The sequence below is a fragment of the Chinchilla lanigera genome, unplaced genomic scaffold (genome assembly GCF_000276665.1).
Source record: "Chinchilla lanigera isolate Chin_1 unplaced genomic scaffold, ChiLan1.0 scaffold00149, whole genome shotgun sequence".
NCBI lineage: Eukaryota > Metazoa > Chordata > Mammalia > Rodentia > Chinchillidae > Chinchilla > Chinchilla lanigera.
In genome coordinates, this window is record NW_004955550.1 from 2176542 (window position 1) to 2195624 (window position 19083).

General features: G+C 42.4%; 1 protein-coding gene across 1 annotated transcript; it reads right to left on the minus strand.

The window, feature by feature from the left end:
- Window positions 1–3784: 3784 nt before the first annotated feature.
- Rab2b (RAB2B, member RAS oncogene family) lies at window positions 3785–18982 on the minus strand. Its single transcript, XM_005412119.2, has 8 exons — window positions 18821–18982; window positions 18514–18585; window positions 14585–14652; window positions 8452–8534; window positions 8158–8250; window positions 6622–6733; window positions 5948–6016; window positions 3785–4142 (listed from the first exon to the last, which is right to left on the minus strand). Exons 1-8 carry the CDS (start codon window positions 18864–18866, stop codon window positions 4035–4037), a joined length of 651 nt encoding a protein of 216 aa, XP_005412176.1. The 5' UTR covers window positions 18867–18982; the 3' UTR covers window positions 3785–4034.
- Between the last annotated feature and the right edge of the window lie 101 nt (window positions 18983–19083).

Consider the following 19083-nt stretch of genomic DNA (forward strand, 5'->3'; position numbering starts at 1 on the left):
GAGACCATAATGTTAAGTGAAATAAATCAGACACACGAGCTAAAAATCTCGTGGTTTCTCTTACATGAAAAACCCAGCTGGGTGTGGTGGCGCACGCTTGTAATCCCAGCACATGGGAGGCTGAGACAGGAGAATCTTGCAAGTTCGAGGCCAGCCTGGGCTACAAAGTGAGTTCGAGTCAACTGGTGAGGAGGTAATATGCTATTTTTGACAACCCTTAGGCTGTAACTACTTGTTAGATCCTTCTTGAGTATCTCTGTCTTCCTGAGAAACCACTTTGAAGATACCACCATGGATTATAGCAGCCATTGATATTTTCCTACTAATCTATCCATAACTCTGTAATGTTTGTATTGTTCCTATCCTATTTCATACATGGATGCATGTTTATTATTATGTGTTTCCTACAACAATCATTGAGAATAGTTAATGATTATTCAATAGGTCACTCGTGTATAGCTGTATTTATTTTCTTTAGAAGCCACTTTGAAGATACCATAGTACAACACTATTGATAATCTCCTACCTCTTTTGTCTGTAACTCACTATTATTTGTCTATTTGTTTTCCTGAGAAACTATCTTGTAGATAACAATATGTAAAACAATAACCATTGATAATTTCCTAGCACTTTGTCTGTAATTTGGTGAGCCACCCCATTATTATGTTATCCTTCTTTTACTCTTTAAAATACAAAAAAAGAGAAATACAAAATGTAAATAAAGAGCAGAATGAAAGATAATAGGAGAAAGGCAGATATTTTGCAAATGAGAAGGGGACCAAGAGATGCAGAAGGGGAGAAAGGAATAAAGAGATTAAGATGTGTTATCCACAGGTACCAAGTCCCCTCAATGTGATCATTATGTACTGCAAACATACACTAAAAATAGGTTTTAAAAACCTCAGGAGGGAAGACAGTCTTTCAAGATTAATTACCCAAGTAGTATCATAAATGGTCATACATGACAGGAGCTCAGAAACAATTAGAAGTCTTGTATTTTATGAGGGGTAACACCTGGCCAAATATATCTTCCTGCTCATAGAAAAAAAATCTGTGGCCAAATTTTCTCAACTACTGATGCTATTATATGAAAATTTGGGTTAGTATTTGCCAGAACAAAATGTCTATCTGAAGATGCACAAATGCATGTACACATATGTGGTTTTTGTTGCTGTTTTTTAGGCCTTTGCACAGATCCCAGCCCTTCTTTAATTTTTATTTTTTGAGACAGAGTCTTGTGAGTCACGTCACTGCCCAGGCTGGGCCTGAACTTGTCATCATCCTGCCTCAGGTCCCAGGGTGCTAAGAGGCATCATCACTGTGCTTGGCTTCAGCTATGCTCTTAATTACAGATGGGCTCTAGGATAACATCTTATTTTCCTGGTTGTCTGGTACAGAACAGACCTACCATCAAAAGAACCGGTTATTGGTATTACAGAAAGGGGAGAAGTACATGATTCAGTAATTTCTGCTACCTACACTAACCTTCTGCTATGAATTACATGACTTCCAGTGTTCTGGGCCTTTAAAAGCCAGTCAACACGCAGGTAATCTCTTAAAAAGACCGACTTGCACATGGAGAGGGAGACCCACTCTCTCATCCTTTATGACCAGGTGACTCAGAAATACAGGTCATGAATTTGGAATATTTTTGCTTCTCCTGTTTCCAATGCAGGAAATATCCAAGCATAGAAAGTTATACATTGAATAATGTTATAAATGTGAGATTTATAACTTAAGATTATAAAGATTTTTTAATGCTGTAAAATATCACAATGGTATCCATTAATAACTACAAAAGCAGCAGCTCTAGGTGGAAGGCTACCTTTTACCAGTGTGATAAGGCTTTCGAACTGCTGAACAACATCTAAATGCTTAAGAAAAAGTCTATTCAGAAGCTGTGGGTTGGGGACACAGCTCAGTGGCACGGTGCCTGACTGGCAAGAACAAGGTCTTAAGTTCAATTCCAGTACCAGTAAGGGAAAGATGCTGTATCGTTATACTTAATTTTAACCCCGGGGTGAGGGAGCAGAATAACTCCAAATTCAACAACCTCACATCCTTTTTGGAAGGCAGTAAAAGCATAATTAAGGTAGTGCCACAAATGCCTTCCCTTCGTAGGGCAATATTAACCCTTACAGTTGCTCGTAGGGGCAGAATCCAGTGTAAACAAATTCCAAGAAGGAGGCTTCCTCCTCTCTCTGGTCCAGTGTCTGAGCAGGAGAGTATCTACTTGTTTTTGGAATTTAGCAGAAATGACACGTGGAATATAAACAGCTTAGATACATGCATATATTTAATAATGAAACAATTCGTTAACAACAAAAATTAGAAAAATTCAGAGACCTCAGTGCTGTGTAAGAGGAGACATTAAGCACAAAAGCAATGGACCCAGGAGGCTGTGTGATGCGTGAGGCGAAGGCAGATGTGGCTAAGACAGCTTTACATACTCAGAGACGGCGGCACAAGGACCCACTTTCCTGGCTGCTTGGCAGCAGGCAGCCTTGCTGTGCCCGCACAGAACAGAGGCAGCGAGCCAGAGGAAGGCAAGAGGGAAGAGGTGGACAGAGCTGGGGTAATCAGATGGAAGAGACAGGTGGAATCATGAAGAGATCACTTTAAGGCCTCTTGCTTTCTCCAAAATCTAAAATCTGAAGTTTTAAAGTATGTCCATCAAGTTTAATGGTCACATAATGTGTAGCACTAGGCACTGTGACCAGCCAGTGGGGAGGTGGTTTATAAAAATAAAGGAGTGGCACGGGTCCTGCTCTCACAGAGCTCACAGCCTAAATGAGGAGGGAGACCCCAGACAGGAGACAACTATCAACGTATTTACAGAGTAACATACATACAAATAAATATCCATCTCAGTAACCACCACAGGAAAGCTAAGGGGTAATGTGGCAATAATTGCATAAAGTCCTTAGGTCAGTCACTGAAGCCTTCCTAAAGGGAAAAATGTTGGTCTTTTGATTATAGTGTTATAATGTGTCTCTGTATAGTACAGCATGTGCAAAGCAGTATAAACAGGGATGAATGTGGCGGGTGTAGTAAGCAGATTAGCTTGATTAGGGTAGAAAGTTCACATAGGTCAGGTTAGGAAGTGTGATGGTTCGAACAGTGGACGTCAATTTGGTGAAAGACGCTGCCATGTTTGACCTGGTCCCTACCACAAATGAACAGGGAACAGATGTGTTTTTTGGGTAAGGGTAAATGGCCATGCAGGCCAACTCCACAGCTCTCAAAATTTGGCAGTTCCTCTATGAGACAGACATTAGCAATGGACTAGGAGAGAAATACTCAGCTTTCTTGGGCAAGGCGAAGCAACTGCCTTGTGTGAGAGCTCTGATGAAGTGGCAGTAGACCCTTGAAGGCAACGGAGTTTAAAAGAAACCCATGAAATTCCTAAGCAGAGGATCATCTTCAAAAGGCAAGCCAGAGCCTGGTAATTTCAAGTGTTCAAGCAGAACTTCCTTGACCCTTCTTACCACCCTTACTCCTAGTGGGGAGCAGAATGTGGGTGTTCTTTTTTTTTTTTTTTTTTTTTGGTACCGGAAATCGAACTCAGGACCTTACGCTTGCCAGGCAGGCACTTGTGCCCCTGAGCTATATCCCCGGCCCCAGCATGTGTATGTTTATGAAGTTATTTTTGTTTTTTGTTTGTTTGTTTGTTTTTCTCCGGTACCGGGAACCGAACTCACGACCTTGTGCTTGCCAGGCAGGCGCTTTGCTGCTGAGCTAAATCCCCAGCCCCTATAAAGTTATTTTTGAACTACCATGACAATCAACTTTGATCCTAACATTTTATAAATTAAAATGAGGATGAAAAGAGCCCTAGTCTATAGGGAATGCTCACGTCCCTGAAGGAGGACAGGTCAGGATGGGCCCCAATTCTCCCCTGGTCTTTAAGTGGAAAGGCAAACATCACACCTTGAGAAGAGGCTGTACTCAGCCAAAGCAAGTAAGACCTCTTTCTTTAAGCCTATTGAGCTGAAGCTGTTCCAGGAAGGGGGAAAAAAATGTGGGCCAGACGCTCAGCAGCAGCCAGAGTCAGACCCTGTGTCCCGAGGGCTCCGCGGGCAGGCACTAGGTCCGACGGGTGTTGAAATTGACTGCTGGGGCCCAATCTTGATACCATTTGCCTGTAAAATAAAAAAAGGCAACAGTTCTCACCTCGGGGCTGAAGGGAATGGAGCAAAGGAAGGTGGTAAAGGAGAAATCATTAGATACGTTTAAAAATAGACACATCCTTGGCAGGTAACCATGTGCCCGGCCAAACTGCTGTAGATCAGTCCTCCATGACAACCGAGTGTAGGATGCCGAGCTGTGCTCTGAGGATCACAGGTGGCTCTGCAGGTGGCAGCACGAGGTTCAAAAGTGAGCCCGGCCTGCCTGATTTGGTGAGGCCCTGTCTCAAAGTGTATGTGCTGCTGAAGCGAGAGCTCAAACATGTTTTAAAAGGGCAGACAATGTAGCACAGTGCTAAGACCCTGGGATCAACCCCCAGTACCACACAGAAAAGAAAATTAAGTTAAATATAAAAGGTAATTAGAGGTGGCTTTTGTGCTCCTCCCCCTCTAAATGACTCTTGGTTCATTTTTGTTTCATTGTGTCAAGCAGTGATGCCCCCACTACTGCCTAGTGTGGTAACATGTCTGATGTTTCTGAGTCAGCATCTTGCTATGTAGCCCTGGCTGGTCTTGAACTCGCTCTGTAGTCAGGTTACCACTGAACTTGTGGTGAGCCGCCAGTCTCAGCCTCTCAAGTGCTGGGATTACAGGTGTGAGCCACCACGCCTGACAGAATTTTAAAGGATAAATCACTTTAAAATCTTACCAGATACAAGTACAGGAATATTATGTCATGTATTCTTGTGCCTCTCCCCTTTTTTCTGTAGTACTGGGGGACTGAACCCAGGGTCTTCACACTCAGCTACATCCTCTCTCTTTTAAAAATTTTTATTTTAACATAGGGTCTAAGTCTGCAAATTGCCCAAGTTGGGCTTGAATTTTTGATCGTCCTGCCTCAGTCTCTCGCTGAGCTGGGATTACAGGCATGCACCACATGCTCAGCCAAGACTCAATATTTTATGCCAGAATATGAGGGAAATATAATTCCTAATTACTCAGAAGAGCCATTTCTGTGAAACATATTCTCAGACAAAACAAAAGAATCATATGCTAATATGGTACTTCCATTTGCTATCTTCCCACTGTGCTTTGTTTTTTTGATAGTACTGGGGATTGAACTGAAGGAGCTCTGAGCTATATCCCCAGCCCATCCCCTTTAAAAAATTAGTTTTGGTGGGGTTTTTTTGGTACCAGGAATTGAACTCAGGACCTCACACTTGCCAGTCAAGTACTGTGCCGCTGAGCGGTATCCCTGGCCCAAAAAAATTTAGCTTTGGAAGGGCCAAAGGAAGGAAGAAGATGTAGGACTTTTTATTTCGACACAGGATCTAAGTTGCCCAGGCTGGCCTTGAACTTAAGATCCTCCTGCCTCAGCCTCCTGAGTAGTTGGGAATACAGGTATATGCCACTGCACCAAGTACTCCTACTCTTTTCTAACTTATCAAATCTTAATTCTGCACATAGCTATGAAAATTAAGTTCAACAATGTACCTTAAAAAGGGGAGCAAAAAAGCACCAATCCCTGGTGCTAAAAAAAAAGAAACGAAAGAAGAGAAAACTAAGTTTGAGAAGAAAAACCACATTATGCAAGTCTTTTAAATCACTTACTAATAATCTCTTAAGCATTCCAGGTGTCAGATTTGAGGAAAAGGAGACAATGCTGACACGTTTCTATGTACCTTTATTTGAAAAACAAAATGGCTTGAACTGGTAGAGGTACGATTAGTATCTTAGGGAATGCTTACACTCTAGGGCTCTTCCATCCCTGTCAGAAAAAACAGTTAGCAGCCAGCTAGCCCGCCGCCACCCTCTCTCACCTCATTGTGCACGTCAAATAAACCCTGCTGGATCTTCCTGTAGATTTCTTTGGCTGTGTTAATGAAAGCCTGGAGGAGACAAAAAATCATTTATTAGTCTTAAGTGTAGGTAAATAAATGAGGGAAAGAGAACACAAATAGTATTCCTATTTGGATTTCAAAGATGAATTAGGAATCACTAGACGGGAGCAAAAGTACAGATTCCCCCTCCCCGAAAAAATGCTTCTGGAAAAACCACTGATGTTAGTTTCAAAAAGATAAAAGGATTATACACTGTTCTGGTAATGACCCAGGATACTCCTAGGTTGGCAGCCTCTGTGAATAAAACAGACACGCTCTCCTACTAGTTACTGAAGAGAGCGCTAACCCCAGGCCTAGGAATGACAACAGCACAACCCAGTAAGTCCTCAACAAAGTAATTTCCAAGTCATAGTCATATCTAATTTCCATTTACCAATCAATGCTTCCCGAAGAAAAAGTAAAATCTTAGGCATCCAGGTAAAAGATACTGGGACGGTTCCCTTCAAGGGACACATTTAGTCACTCCGCCCACAAGATACCACAAGATACCCCTCCTTTACCCACGCCTCACTACAAAAGAGAGTTCTCAGCAACTCCACGAACACAATGGTGCTGCCTCTGAAGAACTCTCCCTACTTTCTCCGAAACAGTACCTCTTCAACATTGCAGGCTGTTTTGGCTGAAGTCTCCATGAAGATCAATCCATGCTCCCGAGCGAAGGCCTCCCCTTCCTCTCTCCTCACATCCCTGCGGGACTCCAAGTCACTGCAAGAGATTAATCAGGGAGAGAACTAAAAAACAAAAGCAAAACAAAAAATTCTACAGAAAAGAGGACACTCTGAAAGAATCTCACAGCAGCTTAAGTCGCCAGTTAATCCACAGGGAATATCGACCTTATGTGATATTGTCTTGCATAGGGTTACTCATTTCTCTAGCCTTAGAAAATACTCTTCAGATTTAGGACAGCTGCTGAGTGCCTGATGATAATACCTTACTCCATTAGAGGAAAGAAAGTCTATTAAGTGTTAGATAAGCTCGACTACCACTCAAATCTTTTATTTTATTTAATTTATTTATTTATTTAATCTTTTTTGAGACAGGGTTCCTCTATGCAGTTCAGGCTGGCCTTGAGCTCACTTTGTAGCCCAGGCTGATCTTGAACTTGCAATGATCCTCCTGCCTCAGCCTCCCGAGTGCTGGATCACAGGTGTGTGCCACCACACCCAGCCCAAAGCTTATATTTAATGCTTCTTTTCCAAATGAGATCCAGGAGATCAAAGCAGAGATAATGAAATGGAAACAGTATTTGCTAGGAGGCAGGAAAGCGATAGAACTTCCCATCTTGGAGCAATGAGTATCTTTAGCTGAAATCAACCCACAAAAAGAGGGAGAGCCAGGAACAGCGAGAGCACAAAAGCCTTCCTTTCACTAGGCTCCTTTCTCTTGCCAGGGACTGGAGATGGTGACATGAGTAGGTTCAGGCAGTCCCGAGAGAGAAAGAACCAGGATGGAGAAAGGGAATGAAGTGGCATGAAAAGACTTTAAAAAGGCTGACAAAAAATACGGTTGGAGCCAGGCATGGTGGCGTACCTGTAACCCAGCACTTGGGAGACTGAGGCAGGAGGACCACCCAAAGTCAAGGCCAGCCTCAGCTACATAGTAAGTTCAGGGCCAGCCTGAACCACAGAGTGAGACCCTGTTTCCAAAAAAAAAGCAAGAATTTTAAAAAGGTCTTAGATTTTTATTTTTTAAACTGGAAATTTTCATTTGGAAGGTTTCCAGCTTTTCTTTTTCTTTTCCTTCTTGAGACAAGGTCTTGCTCTGTAATTCAGGCTGGCCTCAAACTTTTGGCAATCCTCCTGCCCCAGCCTCCCGAGTGCTGGGATTACAGGTGTGCACAATCATGCCCAGTGGAGTTTTTCTCTTTTTTTTCAGGTTTCCAGTTTTTCAACCATGAAAAAGTCCAGTAGTGTTATGACAAATTGACAAGATTTCCATTTATTATGCATGAGTTATATAAAGACAAGGGAGATGCCAATACTCCCGAATTTGTACCTCTACCCAAAGAATTACAAGTGTGTTTTATGTTATGCACACTGTACAAAAAATCTGAAGCCCAAGAAATTCAGTGTTTACAGAGTGCCTAGATGACTCCTGTTAACTATTACTCATAAAGACAAAATATTCACCTCTTATTCCCAATCAGCATGATGACCATGTTGGAGCTGGAGTGCTGGCGGGCATCCTCTAACCAGGAGGTCAGGTGGTTGAACGTTTCACGCCTACAGCAGAGAAGTTTAGAAAGTTTGTCAGAGGCCATTTCAAAAGGCCAAAGCAACTCCAACTATACAAAAAATGGGACAGTTTTATGTATACAGTTGGAGGCCATCCCTAGCAGGCCTCCTAAACAGAACCAGTCATTGCAGAAGCAATGCCTAGGGAACTTCTGGAAGCATGCCTCCCGCGCGCCGGAGCCGGCTCACCTTGTGATGTCATACACCAGCAGTGCTCCCGCTGCTCCCCTGTAGTAGGAACGGGTGATGGAGCGGAAGGATTCTTGCCCGGCCTGTCCCATCGACATGGCAACAAAAAATCCCAACACACGAGGTTATTTCCAGAGAAATGACTCGGTCACCTGCCGCCCTAACACAAAGGACGTAACTAAAGAAAGAACTTCTATTAGGTAAGAGAATTTGGGAAAGGAAATGCGCCTGCCCAGGGAGAGGGCCAAGTAAGAAGCCACATTCTTTAAGTAAGAGTGCCATGGATACTTCAGGTGGGTCAGTTACTGTTCTTATGGGACTGTCCGGCAACGTCCTGGACGTTTAACACCCCAGCTACAGCCACTGCACACCAGTGGCGCCCACAGGAGCAGGACACCAAGAGCTGCGACACATTCCCAGTGCGCCCAGGGAACTGGAAATGGGACTGGAAACTTGGGGTAAGTTGTATTTTCAATCCCAAGTATGTTAAATACATCACATTTGCTTTTCCATTCCTGGCCCTTTATCTGTGAAAAAGGAAAATTATCTGAGAATGCCAGTCTCCAGCTAAATGAACACTTCACTCCAATCAATCAATGTAGAGAATTAGATATGAAGCAATCAAACTGAACCTATGCTACTGACCTTTAGTGTTCCTGTGATAAAGGCAGGACTACAAAGCTATCCCGCACTGAGTTCCCATCATGGAAAATAGTAGGAGGAATAGCAAAAGAAGCCCAAGGCACTAAACAGAGCTTTTCTTAAGAAATTCAAGTATGCATGGGGGTAATCCTATAATCCCAGCACTTAGGAGGCTGAGGTAAGAGGACTCTCATGAGTTTGAGGTCATCACAAGAAGCAGTCTCAAACAAAACAAGCCACTTTTTTTGGAGGGGTGGATTTGGTACCGAGAATAGAACTTGGGACATTGCACTTGCCAGGCAGGCACTGTGCCACTGCGCTATATCCCAGCCTTTTTTGGTTTTCGAGACAGGGTCTCGCTATGAAGTTCAGGCTGGCCTTGAACTCATTAGGTAACTCAGGCTGGCTTTGAACTCATGGCAATGCTCCTATCTCAGCCTCCCAAGTGCTGGGATTACAGGTGTGCACCACCACTCCTGGCCCTCAAAACCACTTTTCAACTTTTATACTCTAATCTCATTTCTACTTGGGCCAAAATATTTTTTATTTATGACTGAACAATTACTTCTTCCATGCACTAGGTACTTTCGCTTTCTTTATGTACAAGTTTTTGTTTTCTTAAAGGGGATGCAAAAGTACCTTTTAAATAATAACAGAAGGGCTGGGGATATAGCTCAGCAGCATAGCACCTGCCTGGCAAGTGTGAGGTTGTGAGTTTGAGTCTCTGTACCATAAATAAATAAATAATGTAACATAAAAACAGAATATCTGGTGCATGGAATCTATCCCATTAAAGTGTTTTTTTGTATTTTTGAAATTGTTTATCCTGTTATCATTACATAAAATTTGGGAAGTGAGACTATTCATATTTTACAGACAGGAGATCTAGGATAAGAATATAGAAAGGTAAATGGCTTTCGACACAGTACCAATAATAGTGATGATGTTAATGGTAACACTACAATATTATGTCAAACCATTTTTGGCAGACTCAGTGTGTTAAAAGCCATAAGAGCCGCAATACCATGTGTTAGTAGCCAACATCCAGCTACTTAAGAGGCTGCAGCAGGACTGCAGTTTGAGGCCTGCCTGGGCGATTCAGCAAGGGCCTATCTCAAGCTTAAACATTTTTGAAAAGGCCGGGGAGGGGTGTGGAGAGACAGCTACATATATTACCTTATTTAATTCTCTTAGCAACCCTGAGCCAGACACTGACCCTGAGCTACGTACTACTGGCTTTCAAAGCCAGATACTTTGCAAAAGCGGGAAATGAGCCTCAGGCATGCTCAGTAATGGGCCATATAAGGCAGGGCTGGAGCTATCACTTCAAATGAAGATCTTAATACTTCCTATCACACGTTAAATTTTTTTAATATTAACCATTGAACATATAACCTAAATCAGGGTTTCAGAATGGGAAGGATAAATCCAGTTCAGTATACCCTCCCTTCCTTCCTTATTTTTTTAAATTTTGAGGTTTTTTTTCTAAGCCTCTAAACTGGCCAGGCTGGGCTCAATTTGTGATCTTGCCTCAGCCTTCCAGAGTGCTGGAATTACAGTCATACACCACTGCGCAAAGTTAAGACTCTCTTTATATAAGAATCATACAGGGCTGAGAATGTAGCTCAGTGGTGGAGTGCTCGCTTAGCATTCATGAAGCACTGGGTACCAGTACCCAAAAATTCTCAGTATCAAAAAACAACGAAGTCACATTTTAGTGAATTAGAATATCAGAATCCAAAAGTAAAAATTCTGAAGTCCCTTGTTGGTAATACTATTTTAAGATTTAAACACAATTTTGCCTTCCAGAAGGTCATTTTAAAAAAAATTTCTTTTAAGGCAGGGTCTTTATGTAGTGCAAGGTGGCCTCAAACATGAGGCGATCCTCCTGCCTCAGCCTCTCACATGTTGGGATTACAGGCATGCATCACCACACCTGGCTACTTAAAGCTTTTTTATTTATTCCCTAACTGTTCTGTGTCACACATTATTTGGGTCTTGTTTTGCTCTTACTTTTTCTCCTCTTCTGCTATCACTGAAAGTCCTCCTCTACTTCGCCCATGGCCTATAAGAGACTAAAGTTTGAGGGAGGCCCACGTAATAGTTGAATTACATCGCAGCATTAAACTTTACAGCTGAAAATAACTCCAATGAGTCACTGGAAAACCTTTAAAAATCAAATCAATTTACTTCTTATGAACCAATTTGTGAGCCAAAAAGCCAGACAAAAGGAGTAGTTCAGCTTAGGTCTCCATCAGTCTCACGTGGCCCTGCCTACCTCCAGTGAAAATTCTTAAGAAGCAAATAACTAAGATGGGGTTTGATGGAGACAACACATGGCTTTCTAACTGTCCCAAGGGGCAGCATCCTATCATACTTCTCCCCCCGCCCCCGTACCAGGACTCGAACTCATGACCTTGCGCTTGCCAGGCAGGCGCTGTGCTGCTGAGCTAAATCCTCAGCCCCGATACTTCTAAGATACAGTTTACAGCACTGACTCCTAAAAAGTCAGATATACTTTTCCTAAGAATCAAATGCATTCCAAAGTAAAATACAAATTAATTTGGGATTAATAAATATTTTATATTAGCTATAACAGAATGCCTCTTCATGAACATGGCTATTTGAGAATGAACACACACACACATACACACACACACTCACACGACAAAAAAGCAATACAGAAATAAAGAGTAACAAGGTTCTCTAAATCCTCTTCAATACAGAAAAGTACAACAAAAAACTTTGAATAACCTGATTTTCTTTAAAATATCCATCATGGGACTGGAGTAGCAGCTTGGTAGTAGGGAGTGCCAGGGTTTGAGGCCCCGGGTTCAATCCCATGCACAAATAAAACAAAATAAAATAAAATATCCATCATGTTAATGCCCAAGCATTTTCACATAAGGTGGCTTTGTGAGCATGGGGGGAACGGGATGGTGAAGTGTACAACACAGTGCTAAGCAATGAGGAGGACATGGGTGCTGACAGGGAGAAATGACCAGGCTTACACAGGAAATGGCAGCCAAGACACACTACACTACAGATACGAATCTCTTCAACTTTTCAAAGTAAGCAGAAAACCACAGTATTCTGAAACCTGTTTCTTGTTATTCAGTAAGGATTAATATAGCCTCAGATCAATTTTAAGAAGGGAACAGAAATGAATTAGGTCATTTGGATGGAAACACAGTTCTCCAGGATCTTGTCTCAGCCTTCTTACTTCATGATCCAACCATGTCTCACATGAGAACTTAAGAAGGAAGGAAGGAAGGAAGGAAAGAAGGAAGGAAAGAAGGAAGGAAAGAAGGGAGGAAGGGCAAGTCAGCAAGCTGACACACGGCCATGACTATATGGCACCTACTGGGTTTTCTCCTGTCATCAAAACATCCATTTTGGAGATGGAAGGGGCAGAATCTAGCCTATGCCCATCTGGACTACAGCTTCACCCTTTGTCATCTCCTCAGAATTCAGGCTGTCGCCGCAATAGTGGGCCAAATCTCCCTTCATAGGAATTTTTTCAAGAGGTTAATAAGAGGTAAGCTGCAATACCTATGTGACACAGAATATCAGGCCTTGTCTATAAAACAAAGAAATATGTGGCAGCTGCTTAAAAATTCATATATACAGTAAACCTAGACAAGAGACCTCGAGTAGTATTTCTTTTTTTTTTTTTTTTCTTTTGTCTTTCTGAGACAGGGTCTCACTTTGTAGCCCAGGCTGGTCTCGAACTCACAACGATCCTCTTGCCTCAGCCTCCCAGGTGCTGGGATTACAGGTGTGCCCCACCACACCCGGCTTTACAGTAGTATTTCTTAGGCTTTATGGGGGAATTGCTAACAAACAAAAACTGGAAAATGAAACAATTTTGGAAGTTATAGAAGTATCTGGCTGAAGTTAATTATAATTAGATATGTGAAGTGATCCATGTTCTTATAATTAGGACATTCCAAAAGGCTAAGAAGAAAAACCTGATCCAAAGGGCAAAAAGTTATTAAAATGCTTGAAAATACAAGCAAAAAACAGATAGGCAAGTATCATCCCAATTAAAAGCATCTGATGAATCAGCTCATCCAAAAACCAGAAAAGAGCTACACAGAGCAGTGGGGTGGGGAAGAGTGGAATGAACAAGGAGAAAAAGAGAAGAAGAAAAAGAAAAAATAACTTGTGCACTCACTGTAGATAAAATGGCTTCAGGTCTCAGTTCTGAGAAAAAAAATCAGTAAGAACTAAGCAAGGAAAACAAAAGAGATTTTAGCAAAAAAGTCAGAACTATTTGTTAGCTCCATTTAACTAAAAATAGAAACTAAGATATTTGCCTTAGAGGAAAAATAGCATAAATCAAATGAGATAATGCACATGAAAGCAATTTACCTAGATGAAGCAAATTATAGTAAGCCACACTAAGCTTTGGCAGTATCACATTTACCAAACTTTAAAATACGTACAACCTTTGAGCCAGAATTTCCATTTCTGGGCAGGTATTACACAGAAATTCGCTAACGTTTCTGTAAAGACACGGTGAATAACAATGTTCAATAATAACAATAACAATGTTCAATGAAGCTTTGTAATAGTGAAAGGTCAGAAACAACCTAAATTTCCATCAGTGGGAGGAAGGCTGAATGAATGTATGGTTCATTCTACGACTATGCAGTGGTGAAAGGAATGAGGTAGACCTATGTGCACTAATGCAGCTAAGACTCCAAAATTTAGATTGTTAAACTAAAAAGCACTGCTAGGTCTACTCTGTCACAGTTTTACACATATAAATACTAAGAAAACCACGCCCAGCATGGCAGTAACGCCTGTAATGCGAGCGTTCTGGGAGGCTGAGGCAGGAGGTTGGGAAGTTTAAGCCCAATTTGGCAATCTAATAATTTAGGGAGACCCTGTCTCAAAGTAAAAAATAAAAGCAGGCCTGGGGATTGCAGCTCAGTGCAAAGGTCCTGGGTACTATCTCTAGTACTAGAAAAACAAAACAAAAACCCTATCATATATTTATATGTATGTATTTAAATGTATATAAAGTTGAAGACACACACACAAAATTGTTAATAATGGGTTCCTCTGGTAGAACAGCAACTAAAGTTGGGAGAGAAAAGGAGTTTGTGTGCATAAAGGGACATCCACCTTTTACTCTGCAGTGGGCTGGGGATGTGGCTCAATGGTAGAGTTCTTGCCTTGCATGCACAAGGCCCTGGGTTCAATCCCCAACACAGCAAAAACAAACAAATAAGCTTTTACTCTGCAACCACACTGGGTTTTTTATTATAACTTAGTATATTAGTCAGATGTGTAAAAACACAGATGTGGAGTTCAGAATCTGTCCCTGTAACAGATGGGATCAAAGCCTCCCCCATCACTGATCTCATTCTTCCTTATTTCATCTCCACCAACAGTCCCACCTTTATAACCCTGTTCCCCACACCAGCTTTCATTGTTACATTCAGATCTTTGTCAGGAGATAAATTGTTTTGTTATCTCTTACCGTGTCCCAGATTTGTAATTTGATTTGTTTTCCATCAATGTTGACCATACGGGCTCCAAACTCCACACCTGTCAGTGGAGGCCAAGAGAAAGAATGTGAGTCTCATGAGCAGACGTGTGGAGTAGAAAGTTTATGCTTTTCCTCAAAGTGTTTTAATAGCAGCACTCAGTCCCACTAGGCTCATTATCGCTGCTTATTTGCTGCAATTGATTTTGTGTTCCTTTATGTTCCTTCATTTATATTCTAGAGTTTAAAAATTATGGTCTTAAGGCTGTAATTTAGTGGTACAGTGCTTGTCTATTTTGGGTAAGGCTCTGGGTTCAATCCCCAGCACCATTAAAAGAAAAAGAAAAAAGCCTAGCATGGTGGCCCATATCTATAATCCCAGTACTTGGGAGGCTGAGGCAGGAGGACTGCCAGGAGTTTGAGGCAATCCTGGGCTATGTAGTGAGTTCCAGCCCAGCCTGAACTACATAGGAAGGCCCTGTCTCAATAGTCCCCCGAAAATAAAAAAAACCCAAAAAAGGAAAAACAAAGACAGGGAAAAGAAATGGGTCCTCAAAACCATACATTCAAGATCACCAATAATTCCGAGCACTTACTGGAAAACAGCCCCCCTCAGAATGTATGGAAACCGGCAATCTTCTACCAAGTAATGTCAGGCTAAAACTTAAATATTTACTAATATTAAAAACACTGGACAAGTCAGAAAATTTTTCATACCTCCTATTTTCAAACAGTACTTTGCAAGTACCATGAAGAATTCACATGTTGAAGATCACTTATCTACCTTGTCCTAAGGGCTAGTATGCAGCTACTTGGTGACCTATGCACATACACACAATATAGCTGGAATACCTTAACTTTAAGGTGCCTTAGTCAAGAGAGATGTAACAGCTGCTTCTTACTAGTCTAATTGCTTCATCAAGAATCACATAGTAGCTACAGATAAAGTCTTTTTTTTTTTTCCAGTAGGTAATAGGAATGGAATTTCAATGGATAAATAAGAAATAAAACCTTTGTCTTTTTAAATGAAATTTCCTCTGGTTATACATTCAGAGACCCTTACATTTTGTACGTATTTTTTATCCACCTGCTTTGTTTGTCTGAACTCAGAAAGAAATTCAGACTCCATTGGGCTCTGAGGTGAATATGATTGATCATTTCATGTCTTCACTTTGTTTGTTTGTTTCGTTTTTTTTCCGGTACCGGGAATTGAACTCATGACCTTATGCTTGCCAGGCAGGCGCTGTGCCGCTGAGCTAAATCCCCAGCCCCATAAAAGTAATTTTTTTTTTTTTTGGTACTGGGAATTGAACTCAGGACCTTGCACTTGCTAGGCAGGTGCTTATACCACTGAGCTATATCTCCCCTGCCCATGTCTTCACTTAAGAATTTGTTATTTGCTCCAATTTCCCTCAGGTATTTGAGAACCTGGTACTTTAATTTTTTTCTCTCTAGCTTTATTTCCTACTATTCTTCACTTCAAACTCCATGCTCCAGCCCTATCCTTAAAATACTTTGTTCTCCGAAAGCAGCCCGATCTTTGCCGACTCTGAGCCTCTGCCCACACTCTTATTCTCTTACCCTAGTCATTGCCCCTCATCACGATAACCCTGAGCCTCACTCCTGCTCCTTTTTGTCAGGTGTTCCCAACAGAGGCAGCATCTCCTCCCGTCATGAAGGAAATTTACTCGTCAGGATCTAGCCCAGCCTTGCCTCCCTCACTGGAAGACAACCAGCTATCTTATGGGCCGGTATGGCGTTGCCTTGTTAATCAGTGTATCATTCTTAATACTCATTTTAAAAATATTTTATGGCCGGGCATGGTGGCCCACACCTGTAATCCCAGCACTTGGGAGGGTGAGGCAGGAGGATCACTGTGAGTTCGAGACCAGCCTGGGCTACCAAGTGAGCTCAAGGCCAGCCTGAACTGCATAGCGAGACCCTGTCTCAAAAAGACAAAAAAAAAAAAAAAAAAAATTGATGGTTGGTGCTACCTTCTAAACCTTTTTCCAATCTCTATCGTGTTCTTTTTTTTTTAACATTAGATATTATTGGTATATTTTAGATACACATAACAATGACACTCATCACAGAGAATTTGTACCTGTACATGATATAACTGGGTTTTTTCCCCATTCCCCATCCACCCTTCAACGCCTCTTCCCTCCCCTATTTACAAAGCTTTGTTTCCATGTTTTCCTCCTTTTCTCATTTTTAAGAAATTTTCCCTTCTTTCCTTTTCCCTCTCCATTTGAACATTTTCCTCCTTCTTCAAAATACATTTTGGTCCTTGTTACAATTTTGGTTTCTCACACTAGAGAAACAGTGTGGTGTTGACACATGTGTCCGATTTATTTTATTTAAAAGTATGCGCTCAAGGTGCATACACTTCCCTAGAAATGTCTGGAACGTTTGACCCAGCCATTCCCCTCCTGCATATCTTCCCAAAAGAATTAAAAGCATTGGGGCAACCCACTCGGGTCCCCCTTTTGTCCCTCTCTTGGACAGAAGCTTTCTTTCCCTCAATAAAATACATTCTGCTCTTAACTCCCGTTGTTCCTAAAATTCACTCTTCGATTTTAGAGAACACGAACTCATCCCAGATATTGTTCAGGTTGGGAGTTTTTTGTTTTTCGTTTTTTTTTGCGGCAGGTTGGGAGTTTTTATTTTCCTGTATCAATTTCATACCCACCAAGTTCCAAAAACACAAGTACAAGTATTGGCAAAGGGGCTGGGGATTTAGCTCAGTGGAACAGTGCCTGCCTGGCAAACGCAACGTCGTGAGTTCGATTCCCGGTACCGGAAAAAAACAAAACAACAACAACAAAAAAGTATTGGCAAAAATGTGAGGACCTGAGCCTGGCTTGGCAGCGCATGTCTGTAATCCCAGCACTGGGGAGGCTGAGGCAGTAGGGTCATTGCAAGTTGGAGGCTAGCCTGGGCTACAAAGTGAGCTCAAGGCCAGCCTGAACTGCACAGCCAGACCCTGTCTCAAAAAGACCAAGAAAAAAAAAAAAAAGAATTAAAAGCGTCATATCACAGTGACATATGCACACCAGTATTTACAGTGGCACAGTTTGTAATAGCCAAATCATTTTTTTTTGGCGGGAGGGGGGGAGTGTTTCTTTTTCTTTTCTTTCTTTTTTTTTTTTTTTTTTTGAGGTAAGGTCGCCCTGTGTAATTCACACTGGGTTTGAACTCACTATGTAGCCCAGGCTGGCCTCAAGCTCACAGCGATCCTCCTGCCTCAGCCTCTCAAGCGCTGGGATTACAGACGTGCGCCACTACGCCCGGCTGTAATAGCCAAATCACGGAAATAACCCAAGTGCCCATCAACTGGTGAATGGATAAAGAACAATGTGGAGTGTTTTATACAGTGGAGTAGTAGTTCTTCACACATAACGAAGGATACGCTAGGGACAGTTGTTTTTTGTTTTTTTTTCTTTTAAAGGAAAGTTACTAGATTCATTCTCCTTTTTCACGCAAGGCTGGGATGGCCCGTCAATTTGCTACTGCTTCTCCAACACCAAAAAGTCCATGTATTGGGGCTTACTCTGAGAAACATAGGTGAAACTGCTACGAATTATGGCAAACCACAGATGAGTTTTTCAATGAGCAGTTATGTTTTTCACTTTTTAAGATTTTTATCAGTAAATGCTTACAGTAGATAATAGTAGTCACGCTATCGTGAGACTTTCCATAAACTGCATTTGAAGGAAAACATCACCGTAAGGCAACTAGTCCCGCCTCACATTCATCTCTAAAATTACCTTTCAGACACATACTACGCATTACTGACGTTTAATTAGACACTCTTCATACACCGTAACCCCGCACGGGTTCAAGAATGACTTTCGAAGGCTGCCAACGTTGCCCGTCAGCAGTTTGGTTTTATCTGTTCTGAAACAAATAGATACACTTACCTATTGTGAGGTCATGGACGGGCTGGAACCGCTTGTCTGTAAACTGCAGGAGGAGACATGACTTCCCCACTCCTGGAGGAGAAGGATTTGCGTCGCGGGAGGCGATCGGCCCGGGAACGCCCCGGCTCCGCGACTCTGGCGTCCAGGACCGCGAAGGGGCGCCCGAGCCCCGCCCCTGGCCGGCCGCCCCGCCCCCGCCCGCGCTTCCCCAAACGCCCAGCCCACAAAGGGAGCCCCGCCCCCGAGACCCGATTTGGGAGCTTCGGGTGCCCGCCCCAGCCTTGAAGGCGGTCCAGCCGCAGGTTACCTGTGTCTCCGATGATGATGTACTTGAAGAGATAAGCATAAGTCATGGTCCCGATTCCTCCGTATTCCGGGTCTGCCCGACTTCTACAGCCACTTACGTCCGACCTCTCTAGCCGCTCAAGCTACCGATTTTGTTTGTCCCCCGTCTCCGGCCCCTCTAGCCTAAACCACGTCTCTACTGCACTCCCCAGAAATCTCTCAATCAGGAGTACCCGACACGGCCTCTAGGGACGCCTCTGGCACATCTACATGCCATTATCCCAC